Source organism: Zootoca vivipara, chromosome 8 (assembly GCF_963506605.1).
Source record: "Zootoca vivipara chromosome 8, rZooViv1.1, whole genome shotgun sequence".
NCBI lineage: Eukaryota > Metazoa > Chordata > Lepidosauria > Squamata > Lacertidae > Zootoca > Zootoca vivipara.
This window is the reverse complement of record NC_083283.1, coordinates 49,219,331-49,243,196: the sequence shown is the minus strand read 5'-3', so window position 1 is coordinate 49,243,196 and position 23,866 is coordinate 49,219,331. Positions and strand designations below refer to the sequence as shown.

General features: G+C 39.3%; 1 protein-coding gene across 4 annotated transcripts in view; it reads right to left on the bottom strand.

The window, feature by feature from the left end:
• The window catches only part of GNAL (G protein subunit alpha L), a 124,803-nt gene that overhangs the window by 63,491 nt on the left and 37,446 nt on the right, over positions 1-23,866 (bottom strand). Inside the window, exons 1-4 of one of the 4 annotated variants that reach the window (XM_060277912.1) lie at positions 18,472-18,484; positions 17,680-17,752; positions 16,830-16,884; positions 16,556-16,675 (exon numbers count right to left, since the gene is read on the bottom strand). In XM_060277912.1, coding sequence (XP_060133895.1) covers positions 16,556-16,675; positions 16,830-16,884; positions 17,680-17,714 — 210 coding nt within the window. In that variant the 5' untranslated portion in view covers positions 17,715-17,752; positions 18,472-18,484. The other 3 variants (XM_035124706.2, XM_060277911.1, XM_035124705.2) reach the window with 3 other exon arrangements.

The following is a 23,866-nucleotide window of genomic DNA, read 5'->3' as shown; positions in this document are numbered from 1 at the left end:
GTAGCCCAACCTGTTTCATCCCTATTCAATTTGCTATTTTGCTCCAAAACAGATCTGTTAAATCTGAAGCTCTGCTGTGCCCTCATTGACTATAACGGGAATCAAAATATTGTTTCAAGTTTTATTTTCAGATAAAGTTGCATCTCCAGAGTGAAATATGCCTGCCAAATTTCTGGCAGATACATAAAAAGGTTTTAGTACAGAGAAGCTTTAAAACAAGGGGGGTGGGGAGGAACTCTTAATTTGCTATTTTCTGAAAAACCTGGATGAAAAATGCAGGCATGGACACCCATTCCCAAGGAATGAAGACTGTCAAATTTCAGAAATATAGGTTCAGAAGCAGTTCTGTTTTGGTGTAAGAAAATTGAAGTCATATTCCCTATCCTTTGTTATTCCCGGGGGGGGGGGGGACATGAAAATTGGATACATTGGGGAAGTGCCCCAGTTAAAAAAACAACAACCCCTCTACCAAATTGAGAAGTGGATTGAGAAGTGTCTTAAAGTTCCTGAAACTAAATACCAATACACTTTCTAGAGAAATAGAATTTTGGCACGTTGTACATGTCTAACATAGTAACTAATTATGTGACAAAATGTAGTTTTAATTGTACCCATCTATTAACACATAATAACTATTTTAAAAAAAGAAAGATAAAAGTTGAAAAGAGAAAGATACTTATAGTTGCACTTTTCTGAATCATGATCTAATAAAAGTTGCATGACTTTTACAGACTGATAGTTTTAAAAGACAGCTTTAACTAATCCAACTTTGTTATACCTTTCTGAGCCAAGCTGTGAATTAGATGGAATTACAAGAATTTATATGCATGAAGTTGTTAGGAAAATATTTCTTTATATCAAAGCTACAGCATTCCTCTTTCACTCATTAAAAGAAATTCACTTATGTTTCCGGCTCATGGGTGTGAACTTTCTGTTGAGCAAAGAGGTTCTGCTCAGTGGTGACTGATACCGAGAATGTTAGGAAGGAAGTCGGGGTAGGTAGGTAGAGCCAACAGGAGGTGGAGCCAGAGCCAAAGATAGGCAGAGCCAACTAATTCTAATTTTGGCACCATCTTTCTCTCTGTTGAGTTCTACAAAGACAACAGCTTTTCAACCCTGTTAGGAAGTCATCTCAAACTCTCCCACCCATATATCACCACCACTCTGCTCAGCCAATATCAAATCAAGAGTGTGCTCTGTAGAATGGATAGAACTAGAAATTACAGTATCTGAAACAGGCCCACAGGCACTGCAGGCCAGTGGCAGAAGTCATCCTCAGCTGCTGTAGATCAGGGGTGGCCAACTCCCAAGAGACTGTGATCTACTCGCAGAGTTAAAAACTGGCGGTGATCTACCCCCTTTTTGGGGTTTGGGTCAAAATTCTTGAGCTTTTTATAGGAAGGAGAAAGGCCCATTTTTTAGGGGTTCAGGTCAAAGTTGTAGGGCTTTTTTAGGGAGAAGGAAAGCCCCGTTTCTTTGGGGTGCAGGGCAAAAATGAGCTTATTTTTAGGGGAGTCAAAGTTGTTGAGCTACCAGTGATCTATCACAGACGTCCAGTGATCTACCAGTAGATCTTGATCTACCTGTTGGACGTGCCTGCTGTAGATGAACAATTAGGAAGGCCAAAACTACCCCTTAAGATCACCTTTGTTGGTCAGGGTAGAGAGATTGTTGGCCAGTGGGATAGATGGCTTATCAAAAGAATCCAAATCCTGCCTTAATCACCTACCATGAGGGCTCAGCCTCACACAAAATCTGGAGACTGTCAGAGGAATAGAATCACAACAAATCATTGCAACTCTGCTCTCTACCGGCCAGAAGTCACTAGATGCTGTACGTAGTAGACAGAGATGGGGCAGATTGTCACCCTCTTCATCCACATAGGTCTCTTGTACATAAACTAAATCAATATGCTGATCAAAATAAATCCTGGATATCTTACAATGTGCCTGCCTGTTGTTTAGCAGTATAATTTTATGATCTGGAGGGCTACTGCCCAAGACAGTAAGAAAAAATATTGGCTGGAAGAACTGGAAGGGGAACATGTCTAATTTTCCTTTTGATATGCTTGCCTATTTTACTTCCACTGCCATACCTGCCTCTGCCAACCACATGAAAGATAGCATGATCCAAATTCTCCTCACTTCCTCCCTGGAAATTCTTCAAAACACATACAAAGCAAAATAATAAATACCCTTACCAAAACACAAAAACTCACAGAAAGAAAGAAAATAACTTTTGGAGCAGAGGGCTAGCTTTTGTGTCTTGCATTCCTTTTCTCTTTTGCTGGTCTTCTTTCTTGTTAGTTAAATTTCTATGATTAATATTTCAATAGTCACTTATTTTTTCATTCAAAAGTAAAGTATTATCAAAGAAACAAACACACAAAAAAACCAAATGTCAATTTTTAAAGTTCATAAACAAGCTAATGAAAGACACCATTCAAAACGTGAGGTTGTGAAATAATTCTGACCTCCCAAGTGAACATGTTAAATGTACGGAAGAAAAAATTAATAGAACTTCACTTATCCAGTCACAAATTTTAATTTTCATCCAATTTTTCTGTAATCTGGACATCTTAATACTTCAACAAGCAGATTCTCATCAACCAACTTCATATTGAATGCTCCAACAACTATAATGGAACAACAAATAAGAAATAGAATTTTCATGATGTATAATGCAAGACTACTAAAAATCCACCTAACCTTACATCTAAAGTCAGTACTCAATTTTGCTATATTTTATCATAGCCAAATCCCTTAAATCTCATCATAAATTTGTGGGAACCCTAAGCTCATCACATTACTTGGAAACTGAGGAATTACCTGTTTTAGCAAACCAGCCAGCTAACAGTGCAGAAAATGGCACTAATTCATATCCTGTGAAAAGGAGAATGCACAGAGTAGCCCCAGAGGAACCCAACAGTCTACATGACTGTTTTACAGTATTGTAGTTGCTTAAAACATAAAAGTTATACAGCCACTAAAGTGGAGTCGAAGCTTCATTTTTAGCAGATGTAATCGAGTCATGAATAATGAGTTAAACTGGAAAGATGCAGAGCAGCTACAGACAGACTGCTCTGTTTCCCAAATCTACAGATATACATAGTGTCTTGTGGCACTGGCTTGAACTTAGGGCAAAAAGGAGAAAAGAGCTAAGAGGAAGGCAGACCCTCACTGTGATCAACTCCTGCTCGGAAACCTATGTCCCCACTGTGGAAAGGACACATTGATCCGGAAATGGTCTCTACAGTCACTTATGGACTCACTGTTAAGACCATGTTCACAGAAGACCATTACTCGGCTACGAGGGATTGCTGAAGAAGAAGATCAGCAGAATCTGTTTTAAAAAAACCAAAACCATTCCTTGGTGCTCCTCCACCACATCAGGGTTTCAAATGGGTCTTTACTTCACAAACAAGGACCTGGAACCCTGTAGAGAGAATGCAACTGAGAAGAAGAGATACAGTGGAAAATTAAAAAGACAGGGACAGAGCTAAGAACTCACTGTCCCTCTCAAGTGCTTCTCTGCTCCAAATTGCCTTCCCAAAAACTGTTTTGCCCTAAGCAGCACTAGTATGCTGCTCATTTACACAGACCACAGTATGTGATGGTTGAACCAGGTCAGTACACAAAGCATTTCTTACCAGAAATCAGGTGTATACTTTTATTAACACCTCTTGAAAGATAACCAGCCTTTACACCAGCTACAGAAGGCACCTTCTACAGATAGTTGCTAGGGCACTCCTGGAAGAATGGAGTCCCACAGACAGAGAGCAGCTACCAAGAAATCAACTTTTGTGGCTCTCATATTTACTTGACCCAGAGCAGGCACAGCCACAAGACTTCTTTTGAGAGCAAGCTGGGCTGCAAACACAACTAAGAGAACATGCCAGGCTGCTGCTTGTAACCGTCACAGGTCTGTACTTTTTGCTCATTTTCATAAGCAAACAGTTTAGGCAGTAGGCCTGGGAGAAAGGGTGAGTGACATGTGGCAGCTGTAATAGAAGACACATAAAGATCCTTCTAATCTTGCTTCTCTCATCCTCTTCCCACTCCCTGAAACACCTGTGTATAGCTGCTGCTAGGCAACCAACCAATGTACTCTTACTGCTTCTAGGCTATCCAGAAGCAAAAGGCTATGGATATGCAGAACCTCCACACATTTCGTTTCTCCACCTCTTGCCGGAAGTTACGGTTTTAGAAAGCAGGAAAGAGGAGAGGAGGATGTGAAAGAGTGGGGGGAATCACCTGTCTTCCCAGTTGCCTTGACAAAATTGTTTGTTGCTTAATCTAGTTGCCAATCATATCTGTAAAACCGTGGGCACAGGAATTCAATATTGTCAAGGCGTTCTTGGAGCTGTGATGCAACTTACCGTTTTACAACATTACCAAGATAGGATTTGCTCAAAAGGATATCAAGAGTGGTGCATGGCAGCAAGGAGGAGATTGGAAACTTCTGCTTCTGTTTTCAACAAAACACAGTTACTCACATGCCAGAACCTGGACTGACACTGGAGCTTTGTCAGTCATGGTTTAGTGACACAAACCAACTTTAAAACGGGTAATTGTCCTAGCTTCTCCTGCCCCCCAACAAAAACCGCAGTTAACACTAAAAACAATTCTCAGTTAAGATATAATAAATAACTATGGTTAATTGGAAATAGAAGTGAACACTTTCAATCTCTTCTTCATGGAGGAGAAGGAAGGGCAAAGTTCAAGTTTTGAGTTACAGTCTACATGCAGTCAGTTTTGTATTAGCAAAGTACCTTGTCCTCTTGAGTCAACAGCACTGATAAATCATTTCTGTCCAGCTACTACTATGGCTCTGTGGAACCTTAATTAAGCCTGTACTTGAAGCACAGGATCTATTGTAGTATCTGGAGGTTAGTACAAAGCCAAAAGTCAACCTGCATATTTATTTTTCTTTGATAATCTGGATGCTATTTAAATAAAAACAAAACAAAACAAAATATCATTTTGCTAAGTTATATTTTGTGCCAACTTGCTAGTTTAGGCTATAGATCTCTCTTCCTACTCCCCTCAATCCAGCATGGATTGGAGCAAAATATATAAATTCCCGTGAAGGACATAATATTGAGAAATGGTGTAATGCACAGACTTAGAGCAGGAACTGGGAAATTAAGAACTCATATCAGCAGGTAATCCTAACTCAGGCATAGGCAAACTCGGCCCTCCAGATGTTTTGAGACAACAATTCCCATCATTCCTGACCACTGGTCCTGTTAGCTAGGTATGATGGGAGTTGCAGTCCCAAAACATCTGGAGGGCCGAGTTTGCCTATGCCTGTCCTAACTTGAGTCAAGTTATCCTCAGACTCCTTCCCCACAAGTTTGGGGGAAATATTGCTAACCTCTCTGGGTTTGTTGGAAAGATTAATGAATTAATGGAAATGAAGCACTCTGTACACTAAAAAGTAATTATGATGTGATTTTAGTGTTTGGAGCTAAGCCAGCTAGATCACATCCTAGACAGCAACTGCAGACTGTATCTTTGCTATAACACCGGACAGAAAGGCCTTTCCTTTCACATTTAGTGTTTTTATACAAGTGCTTCAGCTGCTCAGTGATATAGAATAAAAAACCTGGTCCTAAACAAAATAGATTTTAGTGGACCAAAAGGAGATGCAATGGAATGAGATTATTAATCTGTGTGGTGGACTATGAACACACCCTAACTGTGAACCAGGGGACTGCAGATGGGAAAGATTTTAGCCATTTTTTGCGTCACTCACCCATGGAAAAAGTTGCTTAGAAGTCAAAGTCCAAAATATATAACTTTATATATATAACAGTACAGCTACAAAAAACTGGGTGAAAGTGAGCAAAATTGGAACAATTAAATTGAAAACACACAGAGATATCTATCTATCTATCTATCTATCTATCCATCCATCCATCCATCTGTCAATCTTGTCTATCTTGTCTATCTTATCTATCTATCTATCTATCTATCTATCTATCTATCTATCTATCTATCTATCTGGGGTAACAGTCAATGGTAGGTGAGGCTTCAGCCAAAAGTGGGTCAGGTTTACTGCACTGTAGGACTGCCTAGTTCTCTCTTGGGTGCCCTAAAACTTCCCTCTGCCACATTATCTCTGTGGGCCTTCCCCAGGGTTACATGAAAGAGAAACCACATCAAAGCTTGAGAGACCACAGAATCTAGCAGGTTGAATGAAATGTGGCTGCCAGGTTAGTACCTCAGAGATCCAAGCAGTTTAACATTTTACCAAGACAACCAAATGTCTAAGAAACCCTGCACACTTATGTTTATAATACTGGGGGGGTTGAGGTGTTGATTTTTTTAAAACGTTGATGTCTCTCCTAGTGATGTGAACTACTACTAATACAAGATGTTTCTTTTTTACAAAGCTCTTTTACAGACTTTTTGTGCAAATACATAAAATATAATGGTTTCATGTTAAAGAAAATAGAGTATGTTTGGATTCACCCACAAATATTTTAAAAATAAAGAAAATAAACCTTAGATTATTTTGGCCGATATATATTGACTGTGATTGGATGATCATATCTTAGCTTAATAAGCCAATATCGGTCGGTCAAGTTTATTGCTTATAGCCAAAGGCTGCTTCAATGTATACAATATCATTCAATAAAATATATACTAGTTTGAGACAAAAACCTAAAACATTTACATTGTCAAAACATGACCTAATCAGCACAAAGCTATAGAAACTCCTTAATATACAAATTGAAACATTAGACAATAAATAAGCCAATATAAGAACCAGTGTCTGTGGAGTGTACATAGCACCTTTGCTTCTTGCTTCATGAGAGCTGGCAAACAAACCAGGAAGTCTTCCACCAAACTACTGTTTTGTGTTTTGTCCAAAACAGTAAAACTATGGCTGATAGCTTTGGAACAAGCCAGGATATAGTTTGAGCATGGCTTAATACCCTGACTTTCAAAACAGAAAACAGCAGTTAATGGAATCCTTCCTGGTTTTCTTGCCATCTCGTATGAAGGGTGGCGCAAAAGGGCAGTATGTGTGGTTTATTAAGTTACGATCATACAAAGTACTCTGTTGGGTTTCTCCTTCTGGAGCAAATTACAGTATCCTAGACAGTGGCGGAGCTTCATGCTCCAGCACCGGGGGGGAGGAGAGCAGGTGGGGTGGAGCTGACGTGTGTTCCGGGGGCGCGCCACGTGTTCTGGGGGCACGCCGCCTGCGGGGGCGTGGCGCCCAGCGCAGGTGGGGGACAGTCACAATGGCACCCCACCGGGATAGCGCTGCCGGGGGCGCTGCACTCTCCTGCACTCCTCTTCCTCTGCCAGTGATTCTAGATTTAGCAAACAAATATAACTTGACAGCAGATACCGTACAACTATTCTGGAGAACAAAGAACAGGAAAGGACACCCAGAAATCTAACTTAAGTCTCCGGCTTTGATATTTATGCTGTTCCATTAAAATGCACCCAGTAAAGTTATAGAATTCAACCAGTGGAAGTATTTAAGGTGAACTCAACTAGATTATTGTTGTAGTTTCTACCTTTGCTTTCCTAAGGTTCATCTTCGGGCAAAATTTGGCCAACATCTGAATCTACATGCTGCTTTCTGCATTAGGCTGCTCTTTTTGATAATCTGCTTCAATTATACCTTTTGACATTTCATACTGAGATGATTTTCCTTTAAAACCATAATCATTAGGGGGGGGGGAGTTACCGATATATATTTTTACAGTCATTCTGTACAGGCTGAAATTCTATACACAGGACTTCCGGCCGATCACGCAGCAATGGCGGGCACCGTTGTCCTCAGCTGATAGGGGAATGTGTGCCTTCAAGGCAAGGGGGGACTGCTTCAGCGCAGCAGCCCCCCAGAAGAAACCCCAAATTGAGCGTTTTGGGGACATAGATCTGGCAGACGCCAGAAGCGAGCTCCCCCCTCCCTCGGCTAGCCTAATTCTGGGCGGTGAGAGAGCAGGGGGTTTTGAGCTAACGTGGCGCATTGGAGCATAGCTATCTCGGAGGCACGAAGCTGCGATCCTGTCAGGCAACAGCGATCGGTTCTTCCAAAAAATTGAAAAAAATTGAGGACATTGGATACCGTGAGTAAAAGGAGAAATGTAAGAAATTTTTTTAATAATTGGAATGAATTGGCCACGGGAGGAGATTAAAACAGGAAGTCGATCTCCCCCATTGTGAGGACCATAATGCAGTTAATTTGCCTATAGCCGGAAAAGTGAAAGGAACCTTCTAAATATCAAGGACTGGATTTAATTCCTTCCCCCAGAGGCAGGGTAAAGGGGAGAAGGATTAAATTTATTGAAATCCCTGCAAAAATTCTTGATTTGGACTGGGGAAAATCCCCCTGGAAACTGAAGTTGGGTCCCGGGAGGAAGCAGCGAGCCGCCATTATGACATCACAATAGAAAGGAATTTGTTTACCCTTTTGACACTGAGAACTGTCAATTGTGAAGAGAGTTTGACATTGCTCCTTAGATAAATGGACATAAGAATTTTAAGACATGAAAAAAGAATTTAAAACCAAGAAATATAACCACTTTGGACAAAAACTTGATTTCTGAGGCTTTTGGAAATACAGTTAAACTGCTTAATTGGATTATATAATGGACCCAGTGAGGGGGAATCGAGGAAGTCAACAATCTTAAGTAAATAATATAAGATTTGAGAAGTTTTTCTTTTTGTCATGTTGGGTTTTTTTCTTCCTTTTTTCTCTTGTTTTATATTTTGTTCTGAGTTTTTGTTTGGTTTTTTGTGATTTTGTATTTGAAAAACAAATAAAAATTATTTTAAAAAAATGAAATTCTATACACAGTTAACTAGGCGAAAGCTCCATTGAGACTTACACCTGAGTAGGCATGTAGAGTAGCAGTCTCACAAAACAGTGGGCTCAGGCATGTATGGACAGGACTGAAATTTAGGCTATCATTCTAAGTAGTCTTATGAAAATGTGTAGGATAGCACGGAAAAATCAACACAGTTCTGCACATCTGTCACTTGATCGGATATTAATTAATTATTAATTAATTGACAAATTTCCACAAATTCAACACCACCACCATTCACATGTCTCAGTTTTGAGTCTAGCACATTTCACAAAACAAATATTATTATATGCTGAAAGATAGCTCAGTCAGTAGAGCATGAGACTCTTAATCTAATGGTTGTGGGTTCAAAAGGGGGTTGGACTAGATGACATTGATGGTCCCTTCCAACTCTGTAATTCTATGGTTCTATGTCTTCTATCTCTGTTAAGAAATCGTATAAGGAAAAGAAAACATGGAAAACAATCCTTAATGGTCCATTTAAGACCAGGGAGGAAAACCAAATTTGCTTTATTATCTTTTTTTAAAAAGCAGTTTCCTAAGTCTTCAAAGCTATTTTTATGAGTCAGATCTGTTAATGCAGCAACATTTGTAATTTTTTCAAGCAAAGAGTTTAATCACTAAGTTTGAATCCTCAGTTAAGGATAATGGTTTAAGAATATGCCAGATCAAATTAATCCAAAATTATCTCTGTACAACCTTCATTGTTTTTCTTCAAATATTATTTGAGATTTCTAATTTAAAATTTAACAACTTTTGCCTCCCCAATATACATATATCATATGTACAAAAATATATAAATGGTGTTAATTACAGTCATACCTTGGATCCTGAACACCTTGGAACTTGGACGTTTTGGCTCCTGAATGCTGCAAACCTGGAAGTGATTGTTCTGGTTTGTGAACATTCTTTTGGAACCCGAACGTCCAACCGGGCTTCTGCTGCTTCTGCTTGGCTTTTTATTTATTATTTTGATAAGCACGAACTAATACACAATTCACATAAGTGACACATTGGTAATATCACATTTTAAACAGAAATTGTTAAAACATTTGTTAATTGTTAAGAAATTGTTAATAATTTGGTGTTTACAATAAAAAATATTGGTAACTGGTATCATACTTTAGTTTTCAAAACACTCTACTCTCTATTTTTAAACTCCTTAATATACTGCCTATCCTTAACATATACTTTGAGGCTTCAAGGTACATACATTACAATAATCCTTGAGTGTCAGCCAGGTGCAAAAAATGGCACCCAGACCTTTTGAGGTACTCGCAAATGGAGAATCTCTAGGCGTGAAATGCGCCTGGTGCCCTGCTAATTTTGAACCCTGCACTGGGGGCAGCAATTACTCACTAGCTATGTACTGAATGTCTGTCTATATGGTATACAGTTAGTAGCACATACAACATGCTATTTCATTGATTGTATCAGGTCTATGGAATGCCCTAGCTGTTGAAATTCAACTGTATTGGCATTTCGATGGCTCTTGATGATGAACCTGTTTATTTAAGCATCTTCCTGATGCCTTGAACTGGGTCTGGGTTTTACTACTGTATTTATATTATTATTATTATTGATTAAATTTGTAAAACCTCTGAATATCATCTGAAGATCACAGGGCAGTTCACAACATAAAAATACAAATGAGAACACAAAATACCTAATAAAAATAAGAACAAGAACAAACCAATAACCCCATCCTCCCACAAACACATTCAAAAGGACACGGAATGTTAATCAGCCAAAGGACTGGTTAAAAAGAAATGTTTTCACCTGGCACCTAAAGATATGTAATGGAGGCAACAGGCGAGTCTCCCAAGGGAGAGGATTCCACAAGCGGGGAGCCATGGCATAAAAGGCCTGTTTCCATGTTGCCAGCCTCCAGACCTCTCGTGGAGGAAGCACATAATGAAGGGCTCAGATGGTGATCGAAAGGTCTGGGTCGGTTCTCATGGAGATGTGGTTCTTGAGGTCCTGGGCCATTTAAGGCTTTATAGGTAAAAATCAGTACTTTAAATTGGTCCCAGAAACTAATTGGCAACTGGGCAAGGATTGGTGTAATGTGCTCAAACTGTATTGCCCCGGTGAGCAACCTGGATGCTGAATTCTGCACCAGCTGAAATTTCCAAACTATCTTCAGGGGCAGCCCTACGAACAACGTAGTGGTGCAGTCATCTAACCTAGAGATTGCCATATCATAGACTGAATTATCTCTGTCCAGTTGGAGCTGGTGGAAGGCACACCACAGCACCATCGCCACTTGAGCCTCAAGCAATAACAATGGATCCAGAAGTACCCCCAAGCTACATACCCACTCCTTCAGAGGCAACCTCCCATCCATCTGGTCTAGGGAACCACCCACTAACAGGGCCTCAGTCTCATCTGGATTGTGCTTCAGTTTGTTGCTCTCATCTAGCCTATTACTAAGGCAAGACAAGGGTCCAGCACATCCACTGCCACACCTGCAGATGTAAAGGAACTGTGTGTCATCAGCATATTGCTAGCAACAGATAAACTACACATGGCCCTAATCAGCGTTTTCATGTGGATGTTAAAAAGCACAGGGGATAAAATTGCTACTGCTATTTTTGATAAATATGAGTTTTGTAAACTCAGGCATTATTAAAAAAAAAAAATTCCTTCCAGTAGCACCTTAGAGACCAACTAAGTTTGTCATTGGTATGAGCTTTCATGTGCATGCACACTTCTTCAGATACACTGAAACAGATGTCACCAGACCCTTATACTGTATATAGTGAGAGGGTGGGGAGGGGTATTACTCAGAAGCGTGGAGGGAATGGGTGATTGGCTGATAGATGTGGTAAACCTGTTGACTGAAAACGACTGCAATTGGTCTTACAGGAAAAAGCAAGGGGTGAGAAGGCTAAAAATAGCTTTATCATATATAATGAGATAAGAATCCAATGTGTCTATTCAGACCAGGTCTCTCCATGGTTTTAAGTTTGGTAATAAGTTGCAATTCAGCAACTTCTCTTTCCAGGCATTATGTAATATGTATGTAAATAAATGACACTCCTGGCATGAAGGGCAATGGCTGGCTGTTGGCACTGGGCCTGATTTTTTAAAACAAAAAGTGAAAAAGTAAAATACTGTAATATTTACAGTGAATGTTATGTTTACTCATTAGCATTAAAAGGGACAACGTGGAGACATAATTTTAAACTTTTCTGAAAAATCACAGGGAGGGTAATTCACAAAAGCAGTAAATCACTCTTTATGTCCCAAATAAAGTTAAAAAGATGTTAACAAACCAATCCTAGGAAGTTGCACCCCCCTGAGACTATTTATTTCTGAGCAGAACTTTAAGAATGTTTAACTGGTTCTAAAATTTACCTATTAACATTTATATTTTAAATGCAGATTAGGAATTCAGGCCACAGTTCTATATACAGTTACCTGGGAGTATACCTCATTGAACACAGTGGAACCTACTTAAGTAAACATACACAGTATTGTAATGAAGTTACCAAGATCATCTCTTAAATGTGGTTCAACTTTCCAAGTACATGTACTGTACTTGCAGATTGCCAATAATTATTTTATGCATGCACAAATGAATAGTTTTTCTTCTTCTAAACACATACCCTCAATATCTAAAGATAATTCTGTACCAACTATGTTTGCAAACAGCGTCAAAATATTTTAAGCATACTGTAATCGTCTTTAACAAGTTGAAACTTACATAACAGACATAATACTAGTTCACAGCTAGTAGCATAATATGCCCTTAATATATTCACTCTGCCACACAAAGGGCAAAACAACCATCAATACAGAATTAAAAATGGTACGGGTCAATTTCTGTTAGCTTAAAAAAATGTCAATCACCACTCTATCCCAAAGGTCCATATAAACAGTAGAGTTTCTTCTTCCACTCTAAACCTTCCTGCTGTACCTAAATGTGCTAATCTAATTAACATTTATTTCTTAACTTGTTCATAATACACTACAAAATCTATGCAAAATCTATCCCCAAGCAATGACATAAAATGCTATAACTACAATTTTTCAAATGTGGTTGATAAACCTGTTATTTCTTTTAATATCGTCACACATCTTTATAAAAAAATAATAGAAGAAACTCTAGAATAGGAAACACTCTCCTAGAAAATGCATACCTCAAACTAAGTATGGTACATCTTAAAGAACTAAAAACATCAGATAAATTGTTAGGTATACATTAAGAAAAGTTCAGAAACAAAAAATATAACTCTGTTACAGAGCCAGAACTACTATAATTAAATTTGTTTAGCTTAAAACAGAAATGTAATTGTTATGAAAACAATTATATTGTAATATAATTGTTTTCATAACAGCAATAAATGTTGAACATAGTTTTGCAGGATGTCTGCTTTAAATTCTGATCCCTATGTGTAACTGAATCTGTAGCATATTTACTTATAATTAAATCTCACTCATTTCAGTGCTGCATGCTTACCAAAGAGTAAGCCACACTAAACTCAATGAGAACTAATCATTCATCAGTATGGGCATGGAGGTTACTGATGGACTTGTGCCCAGATTTGATCCTCCCCCCATCCCAAGTATATGTAGGCAGGCAAGCAGGCAGGCAGCACAATAATTCCTCACTGAATGCCCATTCATAGGAGCTCTGCTTTGCTCCCTCCCTGACTATTTTTAAAAACAGGTCTTAAAGACCTGGACATTTCAATCTGCTTTTCTATAGTTTCTATTTTATAGTTATAGTTTTCACTGTTAATTGTATTTTTATTTTGATATGGATTATTTACTGCTGTTTCAGTTATAAGCATTCTGCTGTTTCATGTTTTTATTTTGTAAACTGCACTGAAAATTGCTTCATGCATATGGGAGGAGGGGGAGAAACCACTTATCTGTTGCAGTGTGACAGGATACTGCCTAATATATGCATCAAAGCAGAGCAAAGTTTCACCGCCTGTTACAATGTAGGCTAGCTAGAATCTTAAATATGATTTTTCTTTTTCAGAAAGAGAAAAAAATTACTTTATCAAGCTTAAATCACTTCAAGTCAAGATCACACAAGAGTTTCAGTTGAAAGAAATTTTGGTAAACAAATGCAATTATTTGCTGAGGCATTTCCTCATTTTGGACAGCCATATCCCATTTACCAACTATTACTAAATACAAATTATAGGAATTTAATAAAGGATAGATGCCTGACATTTCACTTTATGCATTTTTAATTTTATTTTTAAAACAAAGCAATTTGGTGTCACAAAAACCACAATTTTCATCCAACTTTGGAGTTCCTCCATAGAAATCAAGTGCCATGTGTTGTTTGGTAGCCAAGAACCTACTTTAGGGGAACCATGTGGCTTGCAAGTGCACATTGGGATTCTTCCCCCCCTCCCCCTTGAAAAGCAGTCTTGCCATTGGTTTCTTCAGAAATTCTTTGCCATGTAGCATGAGGGAACTCTTGTTTGAGAAAATTCAAGCCATTTCGGTGCCATTTTGGAACTACTTACAAGAGTGTAGGTGGTATTTAACTAAGTTTTACTCTGAGCAGACCCATTAAATGTGACTAAGTTAGGCCCATTAATTTCAGTATGTCTCCTCAAAGTAAAATTTAGTTGAATACTACCCTATGGGTGGAATTCAACATCACACTATTAGAATAGTTCTGCCACTGCAACCCTGTGCTATTAGATCCTGAATACTGAACATCTCACATGGTGCTCAAGAAAGACAAGAAATTCAAACATTTTTAAAACCATGTAACTTTTAAAAAATCACTTGTTCTATAAGAGGTAAACCACTTTGGTTCTGTAAAAATGTGCAGAGTTGCAACTAAGAGAAGATGGCCTCAATGATACCCAAATATGCATAATATCACAGAACAGCAGCTAAAACACTGACTTGTTTTTCCCCCAAGCATGATTTCATCTATAATCTGTATCCTTAACAAATGTATTTCATGTGAATACATCCAAGTAAACATATCATAAATAATTTCATTTCCAGGTATTTGATACATCTTGTGCCTTTGCTCTTTTTCAAAGGAAGCCAAAAGCGCCAAAAACAAAACCCTAAGATCAACCCTGATTTCCAAGCTTCGCATGCTTCCAGAAAGGATCCAGTGCCCAACTTGATTTAAAAACAGATCATTGAAAATATTGTTATACTGGAGAAAGGATGACCTTTATGTTTCATGAATGCAGAAGAGAGCTGCATTCTTTACTTGTACAACATCCTGTCTTTTAGACCTAGATCAAGCTTGTCATCTTCTGATGTGGTAATTTTCTTTACAAGGAAACCACATACTGTACAAATACTTCACTATACAAGAGTCATGTAAAATCTCTCGAGATTAATTATACCGCATTACAAAGGGATGCAAAAGTTAAGGAAGTAGTAGCTTCACGTTTACATTTTCTAAATAACATTCAATATCATTTAATTTGGTTAAACATTTCAAGCTCATCTTTTTTTATAATTTCTGTCAAATGAGAGTAAACAAACAAACAAACAAACAAACAGTATGTAGGTAGGTAGTTTCACTGCATTTGAGACAAATTTATAACTACAACAAAGCCATACTTCTAAAAAATAAAAATACCAAGTGCTCAAAATGGAAAATGAACCAGTCCAGAGTATCAGGCTCCCATCCTATAAACCCCTACCAGTGGGTAAATCCCACTGAACTCAGTGGGAGTTACTTCTGAGAAGGCATGCACAGGACCACAGTGTTAGAAACAAGCAATGAAGCAGCAGCTGCCTGTCCAAAACCTCTCTTCTTAGAATAATCAGAAGATGCTCCATTGTAAGTAGATACAATGAACAACAGGAAGACAACTTCATACTAGAAGCAAAATGAAACATTTTTTCCTAAGCAATACAGCTACTTACATATAAGAAAAGAAATGCTAGATACTGTCAGTATTCACAAGCAATGAAGAGCAAAGGTTTGAATCTTAAAATAAGTTAGCTTAAGAAAAGTTCATACTGTATAGGAAAGTTTCTCAGCCTCTCTTTCCTCCTGCAGCTAACTGTTCCCCCAATAAAAGCCTCTCTGGACAGTCAGAAGACTCTCCTGAATAATACGGGATGAAGTGCAAAGAGCCACTGGGGGAGGAGGAACTCACCCCAAATCAGGCCTGGCTGCTAAGGTAGGCTAGCTTAAGCATGTTCACAGAAGGAAAGTTGACAGTGTTCAGAAGGGGCCCCTGAATTGCTAGAAGCTTTCAGGGGACATAGGTGGCTGCAATGGTGAGAGGGATAGGAGATGTAGCATGTAAGCCTAAGCATTTTAACTATAAAAGAATGATTATCCAAAAACACCTTAACTGAACATTACTCAAACGCCACCAGGAAAATACAACCACCAACAAAATAATAAACAGAGCCGTCTCAAATCCGCAAATATTACACCATTTCTTCATATTGGTTTTATCTGGTCTCCTGCACTAAATAATACCACAAAGGTGCTGCAAAATTTGTTAATCCAGGATCTGAAATCCACATAGTCCTTGACTGCTTTTCATTATATAACGCTTCCTCAAGAACAGACAATGCAGCACTATGGGTAGTATCTCTTCTATACATTTTATACTGTGCCAAATAAAATTATCCAATGATAGTTAATAATAATAAATTTATCCCAAATCATAAGCCTTCCAAATGGTAAACAAGTCATTCCATGCTTTTTAAACATTGCAAGGGGGAGGAAGAGGGCAGAGTACTTTTAAATCTTACCTGTGTGTAGTCAAAGTCAGAAAGTGGAGCTATACTCTTGATGTAGTCCGCTCGAAACTGGTTTTCTTGGTTGGCCAGTGGAACTGGAGGTATTAAAGTGCTCATTGCTGAAACTATGGTCTAGAATAAGCAAAGGAACAGAACATATTAACAGAGATAAATCACACACAGAATTACTAGGTGATTTAGACTTATCTGAACAATAGGGTTTCCTCTGCAATTCCAATCCCAATCACTAAGTATATACATTTAAGGAATAAAAATGTTTTCTTACCACAATTGCATCTTTTACATTTTTCCGAATATCCAGAATTTTCTGTTTCTTTTCTCTGTATGAAATCAAACACAAATCAATTTAGCCAAGTTGTTGTGAGTGTTCACCTGCTACTGAGACACTGAAGTTCAAATTTTAATAGCTGTTTTTATCTCTAATATTTCATAGTGGAAAATGTAGTGTACAATTTTAATCAAAATAAATTATTTATATTTCTGCCACATGACAAATAACAATGTATAAGCATTTTTAAAAACTGCTTACTTTTACTATGAACTGACTCAAATTCTACATTTCTGAAAATGTCTAATCACAAAATATGGTATTCTCAAAAAAAATCTGACATAAATACAGTCTACAGACACTTTATAATAAAACACCATCATGTTAAACTGATTTCTTTTTTATTAACTTTAAAAATGGGGATAGTTCAAATATATGCTTGACAGACACACACAAATCTATAACTATATCTACATCTACACACACATGACCTGATAAATATATTGTTAATACTCAGGCAATATTTAGTTATTTGCTGTTGTAAGAAGTAGTCGCCATGTTGTTGCTACACAAGGGCCTATTAAACACTGCAGTAGCAACAGTGTAAAATACAGCAGAAGGACCAGGAGAGGAAAAATAAGGAATTCGTGCCTCTCTTAATATATATGAACAGCAATATCCATGCTAATAGGGTGAGTTGATGGAGGTAAATTACCAACAAGCTACATACAAAGGATAAAAAAGATCTGTTAACCAGTTTGGCTTAATGTGCTTCTAATGCATCTTGTTGGGGTTTGTGTGGGGTTTCCCCCCCCTCCACCCCCCTCCAAATAAGAAGAATTCTTACTCTGAATTAAATCCATTTACATGCAAGATCCTCATCTGCTTGACAATAGTGCTTTTTCCTGACTCACCAGCCCCTGAAAAAGAAGAAAAATGTGTGATGTATACATTTAGGGGAGGAGAAAATGGGGAAAGACAGAATGGAAGCATCTCTTGTTTTCCTAAAACATTCAACTCTTCTCTATACATACCTAGGTAAATTTGCGCATTTAATGCACACACAATTTATAAAGCAGGTCTGCATTCTTTCCATCTCATATTCTCTTGCACATAAATAGTATAGTTTGCTTGCCTGCCATGGGAAACTGAACTGCACCACTGCACCCTCATCGCCCTCCCCCACCAAAAAGCCGTTCTTCCTTACCCAGCAAAAGCAAACGGTGTGTGGCTTTATAAGCCAGTCGCTCTTTCTGCAACTGCTTCTCTATTTTTTTGTTGGCTTCTCTCTGTGCTTTCTCATCAATACGCTGATCCTCCGTTTTGCTGTTGCCCAAACACCCCATTGCTATCGCTTAGGGTGGATGTCAGACTGAACAGGATTATAAATAAATAGTGCAAAGAAATAAATTTTAACGGATGATCCCTGTTTTGGTATCTATCCTCTTTTCTTCCCCACCAGTTGTTCACATAAAATGGTTTCTGGTCGTTTCTGATCAGTGTTGGTTTCTTTTTCCTCCCCCAAAGAGATGCAGAGAAGCTTCCGGGAGAGGTAAGTGTTTTTAAAACAGAACAAAAATCTGTACCAAAAAACCCTAACACACAGTGAAAAAGAAAAGGGCTCCTCCTGGAAACCTACTGCTGGCTTTCTCGCAGCGCCACACGCGCGCGCGCGCGCGCGCGCATAAATACACACACACACACACACACAGAGAGAGAGAGAGAGAGAGAGAGAGAGAGAGAGAGAGAGAGAGAGAGAGAGAGAGAGGCGCCCTCGCGCGCACACACACTTACAATCCCTATATTTCTCTGTAAAGGTCTATTTTTGTCCTTGTAACTCAGCACTGCCCCTTTCTGTGAGACCAGGAAGTAGTCAAAGTACAAACGCTGCAGGAGTGAAGGGGGGAGGGGGGAGGGGGAGAAGTGAGAGCTGGATTCTATGGAACGTGCTAACTCTGTTGTTTTTTTAATTATAACCCAAATCCTTAAACTGGGTATGAGGAAGTGTGGGGTGGTGAGAGAGTCAAGTGGAGCTACTAATTTTAAAAATCTGCTCTACATCACAGAATCGCCACTTCAAAAATCTGACATGTGAATTCCATTTTGATCCATTGTCCCCATGCATATAGCACACAGAACAAGTTGAGCCTAGGCTAAATTCACCACCCATTTTCCCTCCCTAATGTCTCTAGGTGGTCCTTGTAGAAACATGAATTCTTATATACCCGATTGCTGTATGTTTTCGATCTCCACCCCCACAACACCCATTCCTATTAAATAAAGGGTGTTGGAAACTGGCATATTCAGGAGGATGGGATTCTACCAGATTTCAGAAATGCTGGAGTTAAACAAACGGCTAAGTGCCAAATTTAAGTGTACTACAGCAGATCTGCATACCATCAATAAAAAGCACATCAATGGAAGGAGTTACTTTTCAGACCTGACCAGGGAATGAGTTAGTGTGAAAGTTCCAAGGCAGAACATAGGGAAAAGAATTTCAGAAATAGACTGGAAAGAGAAGTTGCTGAATTGCAACTTATCACCAAGCTCAAAACCATGGAGGGACCTGGTTTGAACAGAGATATCGGGTTCTTATCTCATTATACATGATAAGCGATCTTCAGCCATCTCCACCCTTGCTTTTTCATGCAAAACCATTTGCAGTCGTTTCCGGTCATCAACAGCTATCAGTCAGTCAATCACCCATTTCCACCACCCTTCTGAGTGATCCCCCCTCCCCATCCCCACCCCTCCCCACCCCTTCTCTACATAAGTGCCTGGAAACTTCCATTTCACTGTATCTGAAGAAGTGTGCATGCACACGAAAGCTCATACCAAAATAAAAACTTAGTTGGTCTTTAAGGTGCTACTGAAGGAATTTTTTTATTTTACTTCGATCCAGACCAACACGGCTACCTACCTGTAACCATAGGGATAGCTGGCAGTGATTTCAATAACCAGCGTTTCATGAATAAGATTGCTCATTCCCAGTCTACAGACAACAAAACCAATGCACTCTTCAATCTGCCTCACTCAGATTATTTAACAGCATTTTCCTCAAAAATGCAAAAAGCTTTGTACTAACCACAAAAAGGAATTGGGCCAAAAAGGAAATATCATATTCCAATGGACCAGTGAGTCCAGTCCCCTCTGCTGTCTTCTACATTGTTCTCATCCAGAAGGCGATGGGAGAGGTAAATGCATAGAATCATAAAATTGTAGAGTTGGAAGGAACCCCAAGGGTTATCTAGATCACCACCCATGCAATGCAGGAATCACAGCTAAAGCATCCTTGACAGATGGCCATCCAACCTCTGCTTAATAACCTCCAAGGAAGGAGACCCCCACATCCCAAGGGAGTTAGTTCTACTGTTTAACAGCTCTTACTATCAGAAGGATGTTTAGTTGGAATCTCCTTTTTTGGAACTTGAATCCATTGGTTTGGGTCCTACCCTCCAGAGCAGGAGAAGACAAACTTGCTTCATCCTCCATGTGACAGCCCTAGATATTTGAAAATGGCTATCATACCTCCTCTCAGTCTCCTCTTTCCCAGGCTAAACATACCCAACTCCCTCAACTGCTCCTCATAAGGCTTTGTTTCCAGACCTCTTCATCATCTTTGTTGCCCTTCTCGGTACACTTTCCAGCTTGTCAATATTCTTCTTAAATTGTGGCACAGTATTGTGGACACACTATTTCAGGTGTGGTCTGGCCAAGGCAGAATAGTGTGGTACTATTACTTCCTTTGACCTGGTCACAGACTAGGGAAACTACATTCCCAACAACTCCAGCGGGAAAAAAAAATACTGCCAACATTACCATGGTACCAAATCTTCATGTTCAAACAGCTGGGAGAAGGGAAAGAAGCCCAGTGGACCTCATCTAGCTTCCATTTGCCTTGAGCGATGTGATTCTTGGAAGAGGGAGGCAGGGTAACAAAACCAAGGAAGGAACAGTCTGCTTGTGGTACATTTGCCTGCCTCAATTCTATGGGATGAAAGAGGGTTTTAAAAATGAAATAAATTCTACTTGTTTTAATATGCGCAGGGAAGCACAGTTAAGCACCCTTGTGCCAAATATTTGCCCTACCCCCACTTTTCAACATACACAAAATACTTCCAACAGTGATACTGCAGATAGCCAGGTATGTAGGAATTACCTTTCAGCTGCTTTTACTCCTAATCCCATGCCAAATGCAACTTTACTAGATAGTCTCAAATGAATGACTGCAACGTGCATATTGACTACTTGCATCATGTGAATCCCCTGTTCTTTCTCACCTCTTACTAGGTCTGGCTGTTTCATTTCCTTGAAAGAGGGCTGATATGGGCCTCTCAGGTACACCAGCCCAGAGTTAACAAACAAAAAATGTTGAAACAAGCCCAACTTTGAAAATAGTGGTGCATCCTCCAACCCTCATAGAGTTGCTTTGTTACTTTATGTGTGAAGTTGTGTTCCCCCCTCCCATAATGTGCATTGATTCACACTTGCTTACACTGTACCACATTTGTCTTTCTGTTGTCCTTTAACCCAGCTTCAACAGATATTTTGGATTTCTCCAGTTTGTTTGTGTTTTACCACCACAAATAATCTGGAGTCATCCATAAAGTTGGTTATCATATTGCTCTCCCCTGACTATTTATGAATATATGAATATAAGAAAGTAGCACTGGCCTAACACAGATCCTTACAGGACTTCACTGTTCCCCATTCTTCAATACTTCCTCATTCAGCTCTGTGGGGACCTGGAAGCATTTTTCCGCCATTTACGCCTGAAGGAGTACTTTCATCACACACAAGAACAAGACAAAGCAGAACAAACAACATCCCCACAACATCTCTCAACATCTCTCAACTTACTGGGGAACAACCACCACCCTCCCAACGCATTAATGAACAGAACATTGCCCACCAACTACCACTGAAAAGATGTTACACAAAAAGGGACTCCACATGGACCCCTCCTGATGGACACAATACCACAATAGATCTGTACATCGACTGCTTCCGCCACAGAATCCAAACGGATGTGACCAGAAAACACCATCGCTTACAACAAAATCTAAACCATGCTGAAAGGAGAGCCATAGATAATCTCAGGAACAACCCAGACATTATAATTAAAGAGGCGGACAAGGGTGGAGCTGTCGTCATCATGAACAAAACTGAATACATCCAGGAGGCTCACAGACAACTTTCCAATACCGCCTTCTACATGAAATTGGACTCAGACCCCACACAAGCATACAAAAAAGAACTGAACAAGATTGTTAAGGAGCTACCCCCACACATCTAAGAACAGATCCTCACAAACACACCAGCGGAACCTCTACCAGGAACTTTCTATCTTCTACCTAAAATACACAAACCAGGAAATCCAAGATACCCCATCATCTCAGGTATTGGCACCATTACAGTGGGTGCCAATACCTATATGGACTCTGTTCAGTGGGTGCCAATACCTATATGGACTCTGTTCTGTTCTCCGGCTATATGGACTCTGTTCTGTGAAACCATATGCCATCAGTGCTCCCAGCTACGTACGTGACATCACAGATTTTCTGAGGAAAATACAATCTTTGAATAATCTTCCTAACAATACTATACTAGCCACTATGGATGTAGAATCTCTGTATACGAACATCCCACACAATGATGGTTTACAAGCCATAAGGAACACCATTCCAGATAAAATCAGAGCGGACTTTGCTACCAAACTTTGCGACTTTGTCCTTACCCACAACCACTTCAAATTTGGTGATGACCTATTCCTCCAGATCAGCGGCACAGCCATGGGCACTCGCATGGCCCCACAGTATGCCAACATCTTCATGGCAGATTTAGAACAACGTTTCCTGAACTCCTACCCACTCAAACCTCTCTTGTACCTGTGATACATTGACAATATTTTTATTATCTGGACACATGGTCAACAGACCTTGGAAACCTTCCACCAGACATTCAATGACTTTCACCCCACCACCAACCTAACAATGAACCATCTATGCAAGAAATACATTTTTGGACACTACTATAAAAATACAGGATGGACATATAGACACCACCTTATACCGAAAACCAACTGACCGACAAACAAACATATCTACATGCTTCTAGCTACCATCCCAAACATACCAAACAATCCATTGTATATAGCCAGGCATCTGTTCCAACTCTACAGACAGAGAATCTCACCTAAGAGATCTACAGCAAACCTTTTTAGAACTAAAATATCCACCTGATGAAGTTAAACAACAGATCAACAGAGCCAGACTGATACCTAGGGAGAACCTGCTGCAAGACAGACCCAAAAAAGAAAATAACAGAACACCACTAGTTATCACATACAGATCCCAAGTTAAAACAGTACAATGCATCATCAGAGATCTACAACCTCTCCTAGACAATGACAGCTCTCTTTCTCAAGCTCTGGGAGGAAGACTTTTCATTGCCTACAGACAGCCACCCAATCTGAAACAACTCCTCACCCATAATAATACAACCACCAGACTTAACATGGACACTGGTACCAAAGCCTGCAATAAACCCAGATGCCAACTTTGCTGCCACATACACCCGGACAACACCATTACTGGCCCCAACAACATCCAACATACCATCTCAGGACTATTTAATTGCTCATCCTCTAACATTGTGTATGCCATCAAATGCCAACAGTGCCCCTCAGCTCTCTATATTGGACAAACAGGCCAAACCCTACGCCAAAGGATAAATGGACATAAATCTGACATCAGGAATTACAAGACAGAGAAACCAGTAGGAGAACACTTCAATCTCCCAGGACATTCTATACAAGATCTCAAAGTAGCTGTCTTACTACAAAAGAATTTCAGAAATAGACTGGAAAGAGAAGTTGCTGAATTGCAACTTATCACCAAGCTTAAAACCATGGAGAGACCTGGTTTGAACAGAGATGTTGGATTCTTATCTCTTTATACATGATAAAGTGATCTTCAGCAATCTCACCCCTTGCTTTTTCATGCAAGACCATTTGCAGTAGTTTACAGTCATCA